Source organism: Uloborus diversus, chromosome 7 (assembly GCF_026930045.1).
Source record: "Uloborus diversus isolate 005 chromosome 7, Udiv.v.3.1, whole genome shotgun sequence".
NCBI classification, from domain to species: domain Eukaryota; kingdom Metazoa; phylum Arthropoda; class Arachnida; order Araneae; family Uloboridae; genus Uloborus; species Uloborus diversus.
The window spans coordinates 147,798,152-147,821,375 of NC_072737.1; the positions used below are offsets into that span (position 1 = coordinate 147,798,152).

The window sequence follows — 23,224 nt, forward strand, 5'->3', positions numbered from 1 at the left end:
AGAAATTTCCAGGGGTGATAGTAGACTCCAGAACTGAATCACTCTTTAACGGAACCTCATATTTTTCTGTTGCAATTTCTTCAGTGGCAACACTTGGTTTTGTTGACAATCCTTTGCTGCTGAAAACTATTTGTTCATTCTATTCGAATGGTCTTATTACATGGTGCAACTTTAGCTGCAGCAACTCCCTGAAACTTTCTCCGCCCACTCACAGGTTTACCACTAGTATCGGCGGACGTCACTGAGTTTGATAGCTGAGGTCCGTGATGTCATGCAGTTTGGAAAATTCTCATTGGATAAAACCTGCAACTAGGTGTAATTATTGCATGCAATTGTCGGCGACACAGAGCAGTTTTTCCTCGTAGAAATACATGGAGTTGCAAGAAAAAGTTGCAGAAGGTAGCACCGTGTAATAAGACCATAAGAAAGATTAAGGGACATAACATTTAATTACAAATTAATTTAAAGAAAAAAAAGATTCTCAGAACAATTTGAATAAAATGGGTTTCTTCAAATATGTTTTGTGGATTCCTCAACTTAGCGGCTAGTCGTGCAATCCTTGGCGTATTCTTCGAAACATATTACGACATTGATTACGTCATAATTTCCCATATAAGACACCAAATCGCGAAAATATGCCGCATTTCCTAGCAAACTTAGCCTGATTTTCAGTTTTACGTTCTGAGGCCTGAATTAGCTAAACAGCTCCGCGGTCAGCTATTTCGGTAGAGGGTGCAACTGGAATTACATCCTGCCGGATGTGAATGTATCTTTCTGAGCTTCCGATTCCACCAATTTAATCGTAACTTGGGAGACAGAATTTGAGGTCTTTCGTCAGAATGTTTGTTTTGATCCTTGTCCGTGAAGCCTGCGGGGAATCGAGTCTGAACGGATTGAGGGAAATGTCCGAGAGCCGGAGATATTGGAAGGTTTTTTTTTTTTCAAGGCGCGAAGATATTTCTCGACGTTTTTTAGAGGCGGTAAATTTATTTCGGAAGAAGGTAATGTGCGAAAAACAGTAAAGACCTTAATACATATCAATTCCATAAAAGTAAATATACAATAATAATAATACTAGTAATGATAAAAAAGATGATGATGATGATAACAATAATATTAGTGCAATAATGATGATAGCAATAATAATAGTAACAATAACAATAAAAATTAATAATAATAATGAATTTAATGATGAAATAGAAGGGAGAGGAGAAAGAAGATTTGTGTACCATATATTTTGTTTGTATATTCATTTTTATTTTTGAATTAAAAAAAAACATTCAAATATAAGGCAAAACACACCGGTAGTGGCCAGTGCTTTAGTAGTGACCACTTCAAGGTTTATATTTGAAAAAAAAAAAGGATTCCATGCCTCCCAATGGATTCAAATGTGTAGGAGGTGATACCTCCTGCACATTTGATGCACTTTTGAATCCATTTTGAGACCTAAAATCGTATTTGTTCAAATGTAAACCTTTAAGTGACCACTACTGAAGCACTGGCCACCACCGGTGGGTTTACCTTAGTGCTTGAAAAATTCCAATTGCTTTCCACCATTTTTCACGATGTCAAACTGTTATTTCAAATACAAAAAGTGAAATGACGCTTGACTAATTGTTTTAAAAACCGTAGTTTCGACTTTCAACGCATGAAATGCGCTTGTAGATGCGTTAAAAAATATTCCTGACGAGAACTTAACATTACCATCTAATCGCTACTTTTGTTGAATGAGCTTCCGTTTATGAATTTTCGATAGATTTTTTTCAAGCAAAAATTACGATAATATTTGGTTTTGAGTAATAGAAGAAACATTTCACATTTTTGTCTGTCACTTAAAGAAATCACCACTGTTTCGGAATGCAGCATTCTCGGTCCCTTTTTTCCTGGTGCTGCAGGCAGATGTTAGTTTTTCCTTTCGTGCTGCAGGTGCTAGTTGCCTTCGCGAACGTGCTAGGAAAGTACGATTTTTAGACAACTTGGGATATCCGTGCACTGACACCTGTTGGTCTGGCAGTGAATGCACGTGCTGATTCTTTGTCTTTTCTGGCACCAAAAAATTTACTACAAATCCTTCTCTCCCTGTGTGTGTGTGTGTTTTATTGAAATGAAGTTTTCATAAAGAAGAAATAATATGTTAGAAAATTTATTCAGTTTTAAAATCTTTGGCTTAGTTTAATAATGGTGTTTTTTCCCCACAGCTTTGATTCTATTTGATACACAAGTTTTATCAATGATTGTCCTTTATAGCAGAATATAGCATTTTTAGAATGCATAAAAACCTTATCTGAATTTTTATATCTCGTTTATCTGTTTAGTTTACTTGTTTGTTTGGTTTTTAAACAATTAAAAATGCATGCTTTTAACCACATTCAAGAATACATGCAATTTTAAATAAGAAAATTCAAATTGGAGTTCATTTTGTTGATTAGAATGTAGGAAAAGAGGTCTAGCATTGTATTGTTCATTCCACCTAAGCAATTGCATATCGAACCATTTATCAAGCATTGCAAAGGGAAATGTAGTTTAAATTAAGAAATATGTAAAAGTGATTTTAGCTTCATTCCAATGTCCCATATAAATTTGTTCTTTTGGGGATAACTTTTATTACTGTCAAGTTATTAACTTCTGGATCTTAAAGTTGGGTAGACGTGGAGATAACTCCTTGCTTTTTGAAATAATAAAGAATCCTCATAACACGTCGTAACTGAAAATACAGCCGAACGTCGAAAAATCCGAACTGATTGGGACGCTAGGTTCCTTCGAAATTTGGATTTCGATTATCGAAATTGGCACCATAGGTACTTCAGGAGTTTCGAAAATAACCAAGAGTTTAGGAAAATAGTATGTCTTTAAATCGAATAAAGTGGTTAAACAGTATTTATGAACACCACATACTATGTAGTACATATACGATGCAATATGTTATTACATTTTTCAATGAAATTTAACAAATGAGTATTGTTTACTGAACAAAAGGGGAAAAGGGAAAATATTTACAGTAGCACTCTCTGAGGAGCTAGTATATAATAATTAAACAAAAACGAATTAAATTAACTTCTGGAAAATACACCGACTTCACCCAAAAAATGTTGAATTAATTTCTGTTACGAAAAAACTGACTTAAACTTATTTTCGGCTGCGGGAGCTTTGAACTGTGCGTTCGAATTTTTCACGATAGGATTTCGGACGATCTAGTACTGTGTATAAAATTCGCTTCAATGATTGAAAGAAAATGTTGAGAAGCAAAGCGTTTTTTTTTTTTTTTTTTTTTTTTTACGTAGGATTCAACGGCAAGAAACGCGCATCTTCTGGTATTTTCCAGGCCCCTCCTGTTTCCCTTCCTCTCACTCAGCAAGGGCAGGTGTTTTTGAAATTTCGCCCACGGCGTGATGGAGCGCCTTCAAGATGCCCCAATAATATCAAAGTGCGATTGCATTTGCCCACAGGTGAGAACGGAAAAGCAGAGTAGAATTTAGTAATGCTGCGAGATTAAATTTGCTCTCGTACTTGCAGTGGGAGGTCTGATTCTTTTTTCTTTTTTCCCCTTAGAGCGGGGAATCTGTTGTACGCGCGCAAATAATAAAAGTGTACTTTTTTTAATGGTAAATAACTTGTTTCGTTTATGAAAGTATTTTTTTTTTATTAACTTTTCCGATCGAAGGTAAAAGTATATAACAATAAGTGAAATATTTCATACTTTACCTAGATATTCTATGAAATAACTAATGATAGACAGTAAGTTATTTTTTAAATTAATGGATTATAAATAGCGAAATTCTTTCGAAAGGTACATTTTATTAATTGATTAATAATAATTAAAATCAGTTGATACAATTTATTATTGCTGAAAAGTAACAAATACAACGTCTAAATTCTACGTCTAAAAGCAACGCAATGAAATATACACACCATGTGATTTACAAAGCAACTATAAGAGGTTAAAAACTGACTAAAAGCAACTAGAACTGACTCGAAGAACCTTCGAGTTTCTTATTCAACTTTAACGATCCGTTTCAAACTTTAACGGTCAAGCAATCGTTATTTTTTGGAACACCTGGTTATATCGTAGACTGCAATAATTTTAACTGACTTGTCTAGTTAGTTCAAGAAATATCTCTTCTATGAAATTAAAACATTATGTAACGAAATCAGTACCTCTGTTGTATCCAGCAACTTCGGTTGTGTAGCATTAGGAAACTAAACGGTGGCACGCTCTACGTGCTAGACACAGATGATGCCCTGGAATCCTCGGAAGTATTGCAGTTAGTCGAGCGGCGCATCTTCTTCAGTTTGGGAGATGCAACAGATGTACTGTTTCTACGAGTGCGTTTTCGACTGTGTAAGTAATCTGCAAAAAGAAGAGAACAAACAATATAGTGGCATGTATCTGAGCATTCAACAGTTATAGTTACAGCTCAGACTTGTTTTTTTGATTTAGTACAAATATTTTGAAGTTATAATTCTACTAACAAAATGTCCATGCTACGAGAACACATCTGTAAATGAATGTTGTTACAATGCTTGTGTCGATGAACTCTGCAACCATTTTGTTGACAATATGTGTAATACCTTTCCGACATTCGCCAAGGGCGCCCGTATGTAAAATTTTAGGGGGGGGGGGGGGCTCAGATATTTTCCCCATGGTTTAGCAGGATGTTTTCCCCATAGAAACCAATTTCAATACAGATTAGAGTTATTAAAATTTGACATTTTTAATAAGTTATTCATTAATTGCTGGAGAAGAAATGTTTTTATTTTTGCAAAGAAAAAAGTACTGAAAGCAAGCAAGTTCTAATTTCAAAGGGGGGGGGGTAGATCCTCCACTTGATCCTCACCCATATGGGTGCCCTTGACATTCTCCCAATTCAGTGCACCCAAGTGATGGTGGTTAAGGAGCATTTAGTGAGCGACCTTCATTACCTCTAACACAGAGATTGTGCTGCCAGCCATCACCAGCTAGACAATTTGGATATGGCCTGAAGGGAGGAAAGTGCTAAGTCAAATCATAAAACAACACTTATTACACTACAACTTAGTTTTTCAACAAGCACAAAGTTCTAGCATTCTTGATGAAAAGTCAAAGACATCTAAAAATTGCCTTTTCTAAAATTGGTGCAGAAAGTTTAACATGCATTCAACCATTCAACAAAACAGAAAATGTTTAATTTATTACTTAATAAAATGATTTTCCTTTCCAAGTATACGAAATCGACATTAGTCAAAAACACAAAACTTTCAAGTTTCAAACTTTTTTAAAAATGATTGTACGTTTCTGTGCTTTTTTCATTTTTGAAAGTTTTGCTGCTTTTCTGTTATTTGCGCATTAGAAGTGCTATGTACTTCTCTATAACGAGTTATGAAATTCTACAAAATAGCCCTTTATAGGCATATTTTGTTTTACTACCCATTTTCGACAAACTCTGGTGAAAACAAATACTAAAGCGATTTTTTGATAAGTTATCCACTAAGATAGCTAATACTAGTTTACGTATATTTAAGTAATGTAATTATCTTTTAACAGCTTACATGACTCATCGCCTTTCCTTTGAATTCCCAGACGCAGACTAGTAGCTTAGAAGCCGGAACTTTTAATTTTTTTCGTATTTTCTTCATTGGAACCAAAACAATGGACTATCCTTATCTCACACCACACTAATAATCTTTAGGGAGAAAAAGAGATTGACGCAACAGTTTTTAGAATTTCATCAGTACAGAAGTTCTACTTGAAAACAAAGAAAGATTGCATTGTCTTGCAGGCAAAAGATCAGTTCGGAAAAACAGCTCATTATCCATTTAACAAAACTTAATTCGATATCAGTTGCACTGCACCTGAAGATATCTAGCGCTGGGAAACTTTCAATTCTTGAACAGACCAGCTTTCGACATTCTGCTATTACTCAATTAAAACTATTATTTCGTATTTTTTTTTTTTCACAAGTCAGGACTGACTTCCGATTTAAAGGACTTTTTCACTGTCTGTCCCATGTAAGGGAAGCTGTTTTTCCCAAAAATACCCACCTTATTTACTGACGCGTCTTAGATCGATGTGTCTGATTTATTTTTTTGAATTTTAGTTTTTAGAAACATTAAACTTTTAAAAAAGCTAAAATTGTATTAAAAAACTTTGTACGAAGTAAACTTACTGCATGGATCTCAAAATTAGCATATTTCTAGCCATATTTCATGTCTGCCAAACTTTGATCTTGAAATACGTCTAATGTTCTTTTATGAAACAGCTCGTGTTAAAAAAAAAAAAAAGCAAGCATTTCCTCGTACTAAATATAAGAGGGAAATATAGATCAAATATATGGATGATCTGCAATGACTGTTGTTTTATATTAATTTTATATCACAATTTTTAGTTAAGAAACACAATAATTTTCTTTAATTATTTCCGCATAACGTACCGGTAACATATTGATGTAATTGTAAATATCATTTTCAGAAATAATTTTCTAAGAGAGGGATGGGGTTTCGTGAAATCATTTTATAACACTAAAAGGGTACTCAGGGTGACTTACTTGACTCTTTTTAATGCAGTCGGAAAGACCAAATTCAACAAATGAGTGTCTATAATAAACTATTTGACCATCTCTGATAAATTAATATTTTTCTCAAGCAGAGAGAAGCATAGAGCTTCAATATATAAATATGAAAAGAGTTCTCCACCCCTCCATCCACTCATTAAAGAAAAAAAAAGAAAAAAAAAAAAACCCTGGCTCCAAAAGTTAAACTAAATATTTTCAATAACCTAAATGCTTTAAAAAAATTAATTATTTTATCAATCTTAATCCAAAAAATTTAAGGTAGCACTAATAAGTAAAAAATAGTCTTATAAAGGGTTAAGGTCACTGTTCTAGAGATCAACACTGTGTCGTTCTAAACGCAATGCGCAAAAAAAAGCTTTTTTCTCTAGCTAGGAAAAAAGAAACCGTTGTGACCTAATGCATGACAAAAGGACAATAACGAAATGAAAATTCAAGCAAAAGACGTATCTTGAAAGGCTATATGAATAAAAAAAAAGTGGAGGGGGACATTATTGAAGAAAGGGTTGTACAATAGCACAAGGGTCGTTTGCGAAGTTGACCCCTAGGCATTGTTCGAGGAGCTGCTATCGCTGCGAACAAAGGTGCCTTGGGTTATCGGACTTTACAGAGGAGAAATTAGAAGGAATTTGGCTTGCGTCAGAGTACTTTCCAACAATGATATGTTACTATAATCGGAAATTAGTTTATCTTGGTAAATACTGGGAATTCTTCTGTTTGAAGATTAAAGCAAGATTACTTTGCAATAACAGAGGGGATTAAATGCCTAGCGCGAATGAAGATAGAGCTTTCGATTTTTACATGCATGTTGTCAGTAATTTTACTCTCTATTCATGTGAGCCGATAGTATTAAATTAAAATGATACGAAAAGAAACAATAGAAAAATGAAAAATAAATAGAAAGTAATTCCATGAAAAATGGATGACTATACAGTGAAGATGAAGCCTGAGAAATTTTTGTGGTCACCAATGGCGAGTAGAAGCAATTTTATTTGTCGCAACTTCATTTTTTTTTCCCTAATCGCCATATTTTTCGTAAACCAGAAAAAAAAGAGTAAATAAAAACGAATTTGATTTTAAAATTTACAAAAATCATTATTTTAAATAAATTTCAATGTAACGAATCAGTGGCGTAAACGTTAATTTTTTCTCAATTGTTAATTTATGCAAGCAAGAAATTACTTTATTTTGTGACAAAAGTTTTCTGATAACTTAAAACTGTTGATAGCACAGGTAGGGTTGGCGGGAGTGGCGACCAGGTGGAGAAAAACTATATTTTTTTTATTGGACACTTTGTTAGTCTGTCTTACTGTATAGACATTGATAATTCGAGCTTTTGAGCCTTTTTTTTAAATTTTGATTAAACAATTTAATTTTCAATTATTTGAATAGTTTATAATGTACATCGTTCTTATGTTTGTTTGTTTTTTTTTTTTCAAAAGGAAGAAGGTGCAGTTTTCTGGCTTTGCAACTACATGCTTTATAGCTGTATTTCACATAAAGAAATCCCGAAGAAATAAAATGGGATCAAAAATTTTTGAACCTAAGAAGTATTGCGTTTTTATGACATAAAAACTGAAAAATTCCTGGAGTTGACATGTTATGGAAACTAAGAGCTAATTACATGTCAAGTAAGGTTGTGCATTATATATTTACTAACAGGGTGAAAGATCCCTCTCCCCTCCTCACACTGAAAAAGTAAAACTATTTCGTCAAATCAGGAAGGGGAAGAAATCTTAGAGAATTGAGAAAACATTTTAATCCCGTATCACACCAAGCGTAGGGGTATAATCGAGACTCTTCAAACAAAATTCATAACTACCGTCTAAAGTTCGTAATATGTTCATCTTTTACATTTGCTTATTGTTTCTCTTTCCATTCATCTTCCAGTCTCAAGTGCTCTACCTGATAATACAAAAAAGGTTCGAATCGCATATGGATTGCTTTGTTTGTGCAACAACTTTATTGTGCTCTTTGCTTTGAACTGGATTCTATCTCAAGTGTCCCTGCTTCGTGTGAAAGCTGATTAATGCATTTCTGGATAGGGAGACAATTTTAGGTCAGAAAGAGCACAGTGAAGATAACAGTATTGTTTAATCTTTGATCCGTTAGAAATGGAAAGCTAAAATAACAGATGTTGTTCGAAATATTCCGTCAAACAATAGAATTATACTGACTATGAAACGGCACGATCTTGAGAGTCACAGATCTGGATGAAATTCCGGATTTTGGTCAGGTCGCACCAGATATGAGCCCAGGTAAAACGGTTTGACTGCATAGGCCCTAGTTCGGCTGCAACGGGGGTCCAAAGTTGCTGTTTGAGTCCAGCGAAAAGCAATGGTTTTTCCTTTGAAACAAAACCTTTTTTTTACGCTTTTCTTGCATTTGCATTGCAGTAAGAGCCAATTAAATTCCTTCACAGCATAGAATAAATCCCCCCCCCCTCGTTGTACTGAGAAGAGACGTTAAATGTACGTCTAAATTAACGTAGGGGCGGTGGAATTAGATTCTATACTGTGAATGCATTCAGTTGGGTGATACTGTCATGCAATATCAAGAAAAGAGTACAAAAAGGTTGATTGAAAGGAAAAACCATTGCATTTGGGAGCTAAACTAGAAACTTTGGACCCCAATTACGGCCTAACTAGGACCTATGCAGTCGAACCGCTTTATTTGAGCTCATACCTAGTGAGAATTAACCTAAATCCAGAGTTTCATCCCTATTTGTGACCCTCAAGCTCGTGCCGTTTGGTCGTGAGATTAAAATTTTACAAGCTTTTTCGTTAACATGACAGATTTATGCAAAAATATCGTCGCCTCAGAGCAACACTAAGACATTTTATCCCAGGAATAACACTAAGATATCCTACTGTTGCTCTGAGGCGACGATATATATCTTCAAGGATCCAGTTTGAATCCATTTTTACGAACCTTTCACAAACTTCCATCTTGTTACAAGTGGGCATTCACACAACTCTGATTAACTAAAACGGACCGCTTATAAAATTCCGATTGAGCAAATAAGACCTTCTTCAAATTCATTTATTCCTTGAGCAGTACACAAACCAGAAATCTTACACATAGTGATAAATTACTTTTGGTTTACATTTAGAAATTTCACAAAAAATTTGATTTTTCGTTTTTTTTTAAACTCACAAACATAAGACCCTGTGAAAAATCCTAGACTGACCCCTGATCATATATGTAGCAGGTGTACACGCTTTTCCATAAAAAATACGATACTCTAAAGCTATCTTTTCGGTGTTGAATGAACTATTTTCTAAAACTTGGTTCTAACTGGATTTTATTTTTAAAAAAGTGTAATAGGCTTATTAGCTACTAATAAATTCGAATTATTTAATCTGTAAGCTATAGGTATACTTTTTGAGATTTTTGCTTACACTTCAAAACCTATAAAATGCAAATGAATTTTTGAACGGATAAAAAATGCGTTTTCGTAGTTTCATTAAAAATTTACTAAGTCCTCTGTTTTCGTTTACCCCCCCCCCCCTCTCATTAATGCACCAATGTTTTTTTTTTTTTTTTTTTTTTTTTTGAATCATGGTTTTGCTTACGTTAAAAAAACGCTTAAAAATGACACATATTTTGATTATTAATAAAGTGTATGCCTTCCTTTTAATTCTGTTAAAAGAGACCTTTTTCTACCTGAGGGTCGCACCTCATATTAAAATGATTCTCACGAGCCAGAACACATAAAATTACTTGAATAGTTTCTAAATAACATGGGAAAATTGGAAAAGAAAAGAAAATTACAAACCAGTAACTGTTACCATCAATTACTTGATGCTTATTTTACTTAATGCATGCTTTTCAGATTCCAATTTCTGAATATTTGACGCCAAATTTGTAACATTGTCATTAATTGTGCCGTTCGGTTTGTAACGATAAACAAAGTAATGGGCCACATAGATGTGGTCCGCGGGTAGTAGGTCGCGCACCACTGTGTTAGAATATAGGGTAAAATTTTAAATATACATTAATTTCAAAGTGTTATTGAACTTGTTATCGAATTAATAAACCGAATTTCTGGTAAAACAACATCAACATATGCACTTCACTTTTCTACTTCAAAGTGAAATTGAAAGACATGTAAAATGTAATTTTTACATAAAAACATTATTTGCAGACAGAATTATCATCTGCGTCTAGTCTGTTATGTCTAGAGATAAGTAAGATTCGTGTCAAAATTTTAAGAAAACTAACAAGGTTATTTTACTGATACAGCACTTTTAGCAAGAAAATACAAGAGATAAGATCAGACTAACAAAACAGAAACAAATTGGGAGAAAATTATGCAGATATTGCTTTAGTGTACATAATATGAATTATTTATTCTACATTTTACGTCATCAATTTATAGCTCTTATTTTTAAAATACAAAACATAAATTTGTGATAAACTATTTTCGCATCAAAACTTTTTCAGAAAAAATTAAGCAAATATTGATGCATTTTCGATAAAGGTAAAGCGAATCATAATTTGCCGATTACGTATGCTGTTTCAGTAGAGCTGTGTGCTTTAGAGTCGAGTCAAAATCAAAACATTTTGTCGTGCTGGCAGCGCTGCCTATTAGAGGCTTTTAACAAACACAATAAAATCGAAATAATAACCTTAGTGCAAAAAGTTAAAAGATTTTTTTTTTTAAGTGGGTAAGTAAAAATATTTCTTTAAATCAGGAAAAGGAAAGGAGAGGAAATCTTAGACAGTTAAGAAAACATTTTAATCTCATATCACCCCAAGTATGGGGTCCAACGTTATTTAAAAGTTCATTAATAACATTGTTAAAAAAAAAAACGTACATATGGTTTGAATTGATAACCGCCTCCTTTTAAAAGTCAGTCAAAAATGTAAATATCAATAGAAGTTGCGGACAGGTTTCTGGGTTACACAAAAACTTTTTTTTTTCAATGCAAGAAAAAAAAGGGGGGGGGGGAGAGCGTTTGCAGGTTCTTCTCACTGGGCTGGCTATTAGAGGCTTTAAACAAGTACAATAAAACTTCAATAAAGGTTAAAAGCATTTTAACAACATTTAAATGAACAAATAGCAAGAAAAATTACGAACAGGTTTCTAGATTACATGGAACCTCTTTTTCAATGCAAATAATCAGCTTCTGTATAAAAAGACATTGCACGAAAGTTTAACACCGAAACACGTGTTTGTAACTCGTAACTTGCCACTAAAGCCTTTTTTACTGTGTTACGATGTTTTTTTTTTTTTTTATTTTAGAAAAATGAGGATTGCAAAATAAAGAATGGACTAACTTCCGCTTTAAACATTACCTCACTTTACAGATTATACAATAAATGGATCGTTGAATCTATATGAATCGACTGCAAAAGAGAAGAAAAAAAAAAGGAAAAGAACTTTCATTTTCAAGGATTTCTCATTGTTTTTTGAAAGTGAATGAGGGTCGCAAAGGTCTCCGAAAATTCCGTGCAACAACTTCGTCAACCCTTTTGTCCACCTGCATCACAATTACCCGGCCACTACATCCAGATCGCAATCGCAGATGACAAGTAAATAAGCACAATAAGTCCTCCCCAATTGCCGCGGCTGTTCATGCGTGGAGACATGTTGCTGGCTAAACAATACTAAGGAATTGTGCAACTTAGCCGGGAATGCCTAATGAGTGTCATTGGGATTGGGTAATCGTTCTCCACCCCCGACCCAGGCTTTTCGTAGGCGTTAGTGTTCCTGCGCATCCACCTTTTTTGCAATCCTGGCACGCGATGGGGTCACTTTGACGGAGGTCATTCCCTCAGAAGATAATGTGGTTTATGGAGTCCAATATATCCATAGTCTCCGAAGATATCAGATGAGGCAATGAGAGTGTAAGGGGACTTTTTTTAAACTTTGAGTGAATCGCGTGCTAAGATCAGCTCAAACCCAGGGCTTACTTAACGCACGATCCTGCAGGCCCGTGGACCTTGGGCATCATAATTTTCGGGCACCAAAAAGGTATAAATGGCTACTTTGAAAATGGGCATCTTTTCTTGTGAGAGAGGCACTAAATTTTACCGGGACCTGGGCATCACTTTGACCCTGCGTCAAACCTTAGGTAGGGTTCTATTGAAACGTTTTTCTAAATTATGCAGTATAGCATCCCCTACCAGGACAACTACATTTCCATCTCTTGTCGTCAACGATCAAGCAGATGAGAATTTCTCCCCTACCATTTGTACTAGTTGTCTCCAAATATTTAATTTTGGCACTTATACCCCTAGCTCCTACTCATTTAAGTTTTTGACAAGCAATGCTTCAGTGCAGAAATGATTCAAACCTGAAATTACTGACGACGTGGTTTTTTTATTTTCATATCGCATTTTACTGTCAGTCACTGAAGAAAGGAGACGCTTGAACGGAAAATTCAGTGTCAGTCACCGGTGACACACCAGGCTAAAATGTTTCCAAGCATTTGTTGGGAAACAAATCCCTACATATGTTGTTATTAACAAAGAAACAATAGTCTATAATTAAATTCCATATTAGTAGCATAAAACAAAGAATAATTTATTCTTTATACAAGGAAAAGAGGCAATTTGAATTTATTCAGTTTTTAAACGTCGTTTGCAAAGGAGCTCTCTGCGGTAAATATGGCAATTAAAACCGAGCCCGTGCCGAAAAGCAGTTGGATCATCCTGAACCTCCCTCTTCACAGAAGCCAGTCGACGTTATGTGGGTTGCGTATTGGCGCCACCGAAGTCACGAGAACCCACGACAACACCACCCACTGATGACGCACTTGGTCACGTGGGCACTCAAAAGAAGCACTATTCTCTCCCTTTTCACCCCGCAGATTTTCATTTTTTCCCCCATCTTTTTTTTTTTTTTTTAAATATGCATGCCCCCTCTCCGGAGAAAGAAAAAGACTCCACATTAAGGAGGCCCATAACAAATGCTGGAGACCCTAAAACGGAGGGATAATCGTGTAGCTAAATGTATTTTCGTGAACGGAATGAATACTTTTTCATAAGGTAATGGAAACAATTAGATGAATCACTTGCAAAAGGAATGCATCGTTTGCAGTAGATTAACAAGCATTCTTTCTTAAAAAATTAGTTTTGAAAAAACATCCTCGTGAACCTCCCCCTCCCTCCTCTCTTCGTTTCTATTTTATATTACAGTAAAACCTCATTAATCCGGCCCCTATTAAACCGGACTTCTCTTAGTCCGGATATCCATTTAGATGTACATACTGCATTGTGTAAACAAAAGGTAAGTTAGCGCAATAATCTTTTGGTAGGACGTATTTTGTATTTCTTAAATTTTCTCTTTTGCTGTTTTACATTTCATTCTCTTGAACTCGTACAGTAGTTTGTTTATGTACCTTGGTTCAATTTGTAGGTTACTTTGTAATGCAAGAAGTCATGCTAAAACTTGTTTGCCGCAGAAGTTATTTAAATGATCTGAATTCAGGCAATAACGACAAATTGAAAATTGTTTTCGTCTTCTTAGATAAATATTTGCTTTAAAAAAAAAAAAAAAACAGTTAATTACCAAACATATACAAGATTTTTTAAAATTTATTTATTTTTATTATTTACTTACTTATTTATTTTTGTGAAATGGGTGGGGACAGAGTTTTAAAGATAAAATATAACTCATTCATACGATGGTTTTTGAAAAATTAGGATTCCTTCTCAAGACAAGTCTTGTACAAGGACGATAGTATTTGATAAAACACGATTTTTTAAAGTCAAAAGGCAATTAAGGTTTACGCAAATGGGTGCAGCACTTTAGCATTTTGCATTAAAAAGAATTTGACACCGATTGAAACAAATATACTCTCGAGAAAAGACTTTTTTTCTTCTCAAATTTACCCGTCTTTGTAATAAAATATGCTTTTGTTACTGCTACTTTGTAAGTTTATCGTCTGCTGAGCTTTGCATTTATTACTCATCGATTTATAGGGTCTGGTGGGGGAAAGTGGTCAATGGGGTAAAGTGGTCATTCGTGAAATAAATGGCTATAGCTTGGAAATGAATGCTCGAATGAATGTAAAATTTTTATTATAGAATAAGGCAGTCAGAAACCATTTTGAATACAAAATTTTACAACTGACAAAATTTAATTTGGTGAAAAAAAATATTTTGTGTGAATATGAAAAGTTTTAAAATCTAAACACCTCTTTTAACTTCCTTGGGAAATTTTGTTTGTTAGAATTATGAACAGATTGACTGCATAGGAAGCTTCTTACATGTCTCAAGAATTCTTACTCATTAGCAGTTAGCTGAATCTCTTTTAGATAATTTTTTAGAACAATTTTAGTAAGATGGGGTAAAGTGGTCATAATATTAGGCTTAACAAATATTGTTCTTCTAATGCCATTTAATCGTTAAGTATAAGGCAGATATAAATTAAATTGTAATTTCACTTAATATATATTGTTTTTACAGTAAACGGGGTTAAATTTACGAGTATATGCATATGCATACACTCGTGTACGGACGTATATAGACTTATCCACATAAATACACCAATAAATACGTATATGAGTATCTACAAGTATTTTTAATCTATACAGATATGCATTCGACTATACACGTATATACTCGCTTATACTCGTATATGTATAAACACTTATATACTCAGGTAGACACGAATATACGCATACGTACTCAAGTAGACCCTTACATACAAGTATATGATATACAAGTAAACAGGGTGAGTTTAAACTTTTGAGCAAATTATTAAAATGTGTTAGAGGGGAGGATAAGAAGGAAGAATCACATAAGGAACATATGGTCACAAACACAATGCTGACGCGCTACATGCACGCAAAGCCAGAAACTAATGGATGCAAAACATGTCACAAATTTATATATTACACAAAGAAAATTTAACGCAACATATTAGATCTCAAGAAAGGTTTAAAGCGATTGATGAAATTTGCGGCCTGCAGCTGTAATACTCGTACATGTGCGTCGCAATCACAAAGCACTCCCTGTTGCAATAACGACACTTTTGAAAAAGTTTCATCTGTCGTTGCGCCTTTGTTGCGATGCTTGTACTAGAGCTACTACAGGCCGTAACTTTTAACAACTGCTCTAAATGTTTCTTAAAAACTAAAATGTTGGATAAAATCATCTTTGTGTAACAAAATTTCGATTTGTTTGCATCCATCATTTTCTGGCTTTGTGTGCATGTAGCGCGTCAGCGAACGCAAGTTCCTTATAATTCTTTGCTTCTTATCCTCCCTTTTCACACTCCTTAGATTACGAGCTTATGCTCATTCTGCAGGCACACATGTATATAAGCTTATATACTCGTGTATACATACATGTACTGGTGTATACACGTAAATGTACGTATATACGTCTATACAGATATATAATCGTGTTTGCACGTACATACGTATATACTCGTGCTTCACAATATATATATATATATATATATATATATATATATATATTATTTAAGCTCCAGTCCCTGCTTTTAGTTTTAGGTTTGAGCTCTAGTTTATTGTTTTTAGTGTAGCAAGTGGTGCTTTTGCCCATTATTACTCTATATTGCATGTACTGGAGCTTAAACATTCTCTTCTAGTTCATAGTTAAAAATTTCGGTCTTTTGACCATAATTAATGAATCCTCCACGGCTGATGAGCTCTGGATTCACTCTTTATCTATTCCTACTTAATAGCTGTTTGCATTTTTCCTTTTTATCATCACTTATTATTTATAATTTGTTTAATATTTGAAATTCTGATTGCTTAATTTTATATATATATATATATATATATATGTGTGTGTGTGTGTGTGTGAGTAGACACGTACCAAACACGCACTGGATGTATCCACGAATTAACTCGTGTATACCCGGATGTGTGTATGTACACTTATATATGCGTGTATACGTCTACTGTACACGTATATACTCAGGTATGCACGTATGTACTCGAAATAGAAGTGCATACACGCATATGATATTCGTTTACACGCGTATATACCCGTACGTACACGTGACACGTATATACTCGTGTAGACACGTATACACTCCAGTAGGTAATCACGTATACATGCTTATATACTCGTGTATACACGTATATACTTGAGTAGGCACGTGCATGCATGTATCTGATGCATACATGTATCTACTCATATATGAACTTGTTTACTAATGTTTACACGACACGTATATACTCGTGTATACACACATATGCTTGTGCATATAATTGTAACTATAAAAATAACCGAAATATACAAATATTAGGGTTGTTTATAATGGTTTTGCATCTATTTTTAACTAAGACCACTTTACCCCACGCTATGACCACTTTCCCCCACCCCATGGGGTAAAGTGGTCATAAATAGAAAGGGAAAAGAAAGTGTTATAAAACTATCTAAATCAATATTTATTTTCCTAAAATTCAACGTACTTTGTTCTTTAATAATGCAATGTAAAATAAAAACAAAAAAAGTTTAAATGTTTAAAGAATTTATTGTACCTATTATTCACATAAGTTGAAAACCTACGATTTTATGACCACTTTACCCCACCAGACCCTATGTTTTTTGTTTCTTTGCATTAAGAAAATTAGTTATCGTCTGGGCGTTTTATTTATTTTTTTGGAATGGCAACGCTTATAGAAATTTTTTAGAATAGTTGAAATGTTTTGACGGAGTGGGAATGTTGTTTTTCTTGCCCGTAGTTGACGAAGAATATTATTTTATATCTTATAAAAAATATCTTTTTTTAAATCAAAATTGAAGAATTTGATTTTATTCACTAGGGAAAAGAAAATAAATTATTTCAAAATTCCAAGTGGAATGGAAAAAACAGCTGTTTCAAATGCCTTTTTTATATATTTAGTAAGTAAATTTAGAATTATGCATGTACTATTGATAAACACACGTTATTTTTAGTAATAGCAGACCATCAAGGTTTTGAAGCTTATCTTTCGCAGCTATCAAAAAGGACTTCCTCCCTCATAACACAAGGGTTCAAATAGAATGATTCACTGGTTCGATAACGACACTTCGTCATTCCATCACAAAAGAAGCTTGCAGGAAAAAAAAAGCTAACTGCAAAAAAACATGGAAATTTTGACTCATTATTCTCGATTGCGCCTGTCAGATCTAGGATGTCAAGCAATCGAGTATGTGTTTCATATTCGTCGGCTCAGAAACGAGTATGTGTTTCATATTCGTTCGACGTCCAATCACTGTCACTATGGAAACTGAGAAGGCTATGTCATACTCTCGATATTTTTGTGAGAAAAAATTAATTTGTTATTTATTTGAGTACTTAATTTGAATAATGATGGAGATCCGTTTTGAATTTCAGAACTTGATACTGATTTCAGGTTTAATATTTGCTCTCGAATATTTAAATTTGATGCATCATATTTGAAATTAAGAATTCGGCGTCATTCAATAGGTCTGGTATTCTACTTTAGGATCGTATTAACTGGTGTACGAAAAGGAAAGAAAAAGAAAAATATGCTAAGGTCAATTTGTTATTATTTCTGAAGAGTTAATTCGTTCACAAAAAGAAGAGAGAGAGAGAGAAGAAACAATGAAAAGAAAAAAAAAAACCATTACGGTATTTTAACTTTTCTAATGCAGAATTGTAATCAGGATTTTACTCGGTAAAAACAAACATAAAAATTTAAATTTCTTGAAAATTATTTACTTGTTTCAGTGTGTAAAATTATTAAGGATTAAAAAGTTTCCTTAAGAATTTTGGAAAAATCAAAAGTTCGTTGTAAATATTCGTGACAAAATAACTGAAAATTTATCAAAATTACATTACAAGCTCAATAAAAATCATATAAAATACAAAATTTTCATGGAAAATAAACGGTGTTTCCTTCCTATATAAAACCATCTGTATCAAAACAACACATTCCAATCAAAACCCTGAATAACCCAAAATGGAACCCACTAACTCAGTTTTCCTACTCCTTTCAACAACTGTAGCAATAATGAACTGAAATAATGAATGAAATTCACGGTTCAAAGTATGGGAACCCCCCCCCCTCCCCAGAAATTAAGTAATAAAATATTAACAGTTTTAATAAATAAAAGTAATAAAGAAATGAACTAGTAAAAACGTTAATTGCCACATGTGAGAAAATTAGTTTTAATAAATAAAAGCAATAATGTAATGAACTAGTAACAGCGTTTAAGTAATTGCCATATGTGAGAAGACTAAAGGGAAATGAAAGTTACTGTTGCAAAAAAAGTAGTTTACGTGGGACTATATTATTTTCAGTACAAAAAGCAACCATTTACGATAAAACTACTATCGACTTATACACTTGCTAAAATCATACATTTAAATGTGCGAGCAGGTGTTTTATTGTTGTAAAAGCTTTAATGAAAGAAGAATAACAAGAACATATTTAAAAAAAAAATTCTAGCTCAGGTAAAGGAAGCAATTACACGTCGTGCCATCATCAACCCATACAAGGCTCGAAGAACAACCGAGATTGAGCGAAAAGAGGAGCGATAGCTCAAGGGCCCCCCGGGATAGAGCGACAAGGGATGGACAGAAGGAACAGATAGCAGCGCGGGTTGGAGAGATTAGGAGTTGTTTTGTGGAGGAAAGTAATGGTTTTTCGGAGTCCTACGTAAAAGATGGATTGAGGAGGGAGGCAACTCAAGATGATTCAAGTCTTTTCGTGTCTTGATGCAGGTTCGGACTTGGAGAGGTCGATTGCATCAGTACCTTTTTTTTTCTCTTGCGTCACCCGTATGCATCTATAAAACGCTTGTTATGGGGAGTGTTTTGTGTGCACACGTCAAATGTAGAATTTAATACACATAATAAAATGAGAAACAGCGACAAATTTTTCTTTCTTTCTTTTTTGCAATTTAAAGGAACATTATGCAGCAATGCAGATACTATATTCATTTCCTAGAAGAACTAATAAAATTAACTTCAGCCCATATGCTTATATTACTAAATATGAACAAAAAGAAAGATAGAAAGAAAAGAAAGAGAGAGAGAATAAAAGAAAGGGTAGGCCCAGATGAGATCAAACTGGCCACATCTTAAAATTACGTTTGTTAACAAGAAACACACGATAAATATGTACTCTAAAGTCTTGTCTTTAAAGGAAAGCGATATTAGGAAAACGAATGCATTTACAGAAAACTTTACATTAAAAAAAATATATACAAATAGAAAGCAAATATTTTTTGGTATCAACAGCTGATCAAACCTCCAGTTACGACAACATATATCCGTGAATAGTTCAGTAAAATTATACGTAAATTACTGTAAACAAGTTTTTTTCCACTTCCTCTTGTAAAAATAATCTGAACGACTTTCCGAAAACACATTCAGTTAAAATTTTTTAATTCTTCTTAGCAACAAAACAGATTTACTCATCATTTTGCAAAAGAGGAAAAATATTACTTCCAGTTAAATAACTATAAATTAAAAATGGATTTATGATTTTACTTTTTATCATACAATAGACTCACGTTTTACATGGGATTATACATATTGTTGTAGCAATAACTATATGATGCTATCTTGAGAAAGGTGTTCAAAATAATTCCGGAATTTCTTATTTCAATGACGGAAGAATGAAGAAATACAACAAAGTCATCTAAGTTTATGACGCAAGGGAAATTTACTACTGCATCATTTTCATCATATATCTTTTTCGCATCATCACGCCTTTTGATGAGTACCAGGAGATTTATTAAACGTTGACCTTGACAAGGTGTTCGTGGATACTAATGAAATTTTCTGAACCAGACTTAAGATTTTCTAAAATTTGGTACTTTGTGTGAAGTTTAACATTAAGTGGTTAAACTTCAAACATAAAATTTTAGTGTAAATAATACCAAAAAATTTTGGCATACATTTTGGAGACCATTGTTAAACGCCTTAATGTCAAGAATTTATATTCTTGTTACGGATGCAAAAAGATTTCGCGTGGCAATATGCAAGTGCGGTAAGCGAAATTTAGAAGAAAAAGAAATAAAAATCTAAACTGATGACTGAAAACAATGAACGAAGAGATAAAATTAAAAACATAGATGTTAAAAGCGATAAAGAGAAAGAAAAAGAAGTAAGTAACTCCGAGGTCTGCACTTTCATAAAATGACCCCCCCTCCCCTTTTCCTTCTTTTATATAGTAAATGGGAATTCCATTTTCAGAACAGGGCAAAATTAAAAACTAACACCCGGGATTCCCTTAAAACTGCAGATTTAGACTGAAAATGAATAAATGTAAAAAGTTAGCTCCTATTACGTGAGCTGTCTTAGCTTCGGTAAATAAGCAATGTAAACTGTTATTTACTACAAAAATTCCCTGCTGGCAATATATGTAAAAATACGTTCCATTGGAATGATGGAACGTAAAACTAGTAATTGCCATAAAGGAATTTCAACAATCCCATACGTCTTTTCACGTAAAGATGACGTCGATTTCTAAAATTGGCGCCAAAATAAACTTTACTGTTTGCGCCGCCTGTTATAACAAAGCGGCAATCTACAAAAACGCATTCACAATGATGTTTATACACGTTTGTTTGCAACATACAAACGAGCAGACGATAAAACTCAGAGCAGAGAGCTCTTCATTTCGTTGTACCTAATCGACTGCCAGCGGTAAAAGTTAATCAATTAATCTACATTTTCTGTAAACTTTATATTTAACCAATCTCAAAAGTTTACATGTCTTCTCTCAACATGAGTAAAAGCATGAACAATAGTTGCAAAACATAAAAAAAGGAAACTTTTTTTTTCAATTCACATTCAATAATTCAACAATGATGTGCTTGTACTTAAAATACTTTAGAAACTTCATGGAGTAAAAAATAAATTGAATAAATGCACGATAAAAAGCATTTCAATGAAAGTAAAAATAAATATTTTATCAATATAGGGTTTAAAATCATATACTGTTATAACATCATTATTATTTTGGTCCTTCATCTATATAGCAATTTTATTCCAGAATGAATAGGCACATACGGAATGAAATATTGATGAAAGAAAATTTCACACTCTCAAGCAATTTACCACCGTGTTCAAGGTAGCTATAACTAAAATGAATATGTGCAGCTTTAGTATAAAACATACAAAAGTTTTTATTCACTAAAATTATTATAGAATACTAAATACTTTGTGAATTTGTCTCAATTTTTAGGTACATACATCGAAAGAAACCAATGTGTTAGTAAATCGTGTTCAGCTACAGGATGAAATGTTTTAGGAACTTTAGTTTGAAAACACGTTTTGATAGCTTATAGAATATTTGAACATATTTCACATTAAAATATTGAAATGATTGCACAGTGTTAATAGTGTCGTTTCAAATCATCAAAGAAAGAGTTTAAAGTGAACTCTTCTGGCATCGAAATGAAGTTGAACACTTCGCGTCTACATCTAAGTGTGAGTGCTGATTGAACAAAATTATTATCACTTGTTTAATTACATTTCGTATCAAGAAAAAGCTTTAAAATAAAGTATCTAAAAACATGTAATGAAAGATGGTAATTTGTTGAGATATTTTACCAATGCATATTTTGGGAGGAAAGTTTAGGAGGAAAGAGGAGATAAGCAGAAAATGATGTGAACGCGGTCTTGTGTAGAAAAGGGGAAAAATTCTTTATAGTCCAGAACTTTTTAAGTTGACGTTCGAACCGGTAATTTTATTAAAGTAATACACAGACGTATTCATTTACTCGGTAAGTGCCAATAAAGTTTGATAATGATTTATTTGCTTCAGCGTGGTTAGTTATGTAAAAAATTATGTGTATAATAATGTGTTCTTCTAAGATCTTGAGAAGCATCACAAGTTCGTTGCAAATATTATTGAAGAAATGTTTTGAAATACAGTACGTGAAGAGTCGGAGCAAAAGCTCAAGGTATCTTTTTGTTTCTAAAAATATACATCAACGGGTATTTGGTCAAAATCGGGGGGAAAGGGAACAAATCTGTGTCACGAACATATATTTATTGCGTAAGGTCATTTCTTATAAACTAGAAAAATGGGATGTATTTGAAAATGCATTGAATAAGATTATGCATTTAAAGTATACTAGAGATGAAATGAGTATGGTTACTGGAATAGAAGCGACTCAAATGACGAAAAGAAAAATACTTATTTGAATGACAAGTATTACAAGTAACACTAAGGTAATGTTCTTGTGCAAACAAAATTTGAAATGTTTATTTGGATATGCCAGTTTCCGGAACCTGCATTGTAGAAATTTTTACAAAATGAATTAAAAGGGATAAAATATGAATTTGCTAAATTAACATGGCACCCATGGATTTCAATAAATTTCAAATTCAACTGAGTCACAATCTCAATAAACTGTTTGTGTCACTAAAGTTTCAAAACTGCGGCTGTTTCACTAAAAAGAATAATAATTAATTTTTCCATTGAAGGAATGAAAAAAAAAATGGTCATAGACATAGCGGCATATATTATCAGTATTTGACACAACTACGCATTTGCTTTATTTTGTTTGAGCAATCATATTTGAGCAACGTGGAATAAAAAATGGCGTCGCTCTTGTATTTTACTTGGTAACAAAATGGCGACATATGCAGCGCAGTGGCGAAATTAAACTTTTACTCACAAAATGTGTTGATATGGTTTTTTAAAAACTACTTTCTACAGTTCTTGTTGAATACGAAATGTTATACGTTTTCTATTCTTTCGAGCAACACCCAATTTTGTTTTCTC

At 33.4% G+C, this 23,224-nt stretch overlaps 1 protein-coding gene across 1 annotated transcript in view; it reads right to left on the minus strand.

Annotated features, from left to right (window-relative positions):
- The window catches only part of LOC129225681 (cyclin-dependent kinase inhibitor 1B-like), a 55,653-nt gene that overhangs the window by 27,588 nt on the left and 4,841 nt on the right, over positions 1 to 23,224 (minus strand). The window contains exon 2 of the mRNA XM_054860157.1: positions 4,156 to 4,348. Coding sequence (XP_054716132.1) covers positions 4,215 to 4,348 — 134 coding nt within the window. The 3' untranslated portion in view covers positions 4,156 to 4,214. The remainder of the gene's footprint in view (positions 1 to 4,155; positions 4,349 to 23,224) is intronic.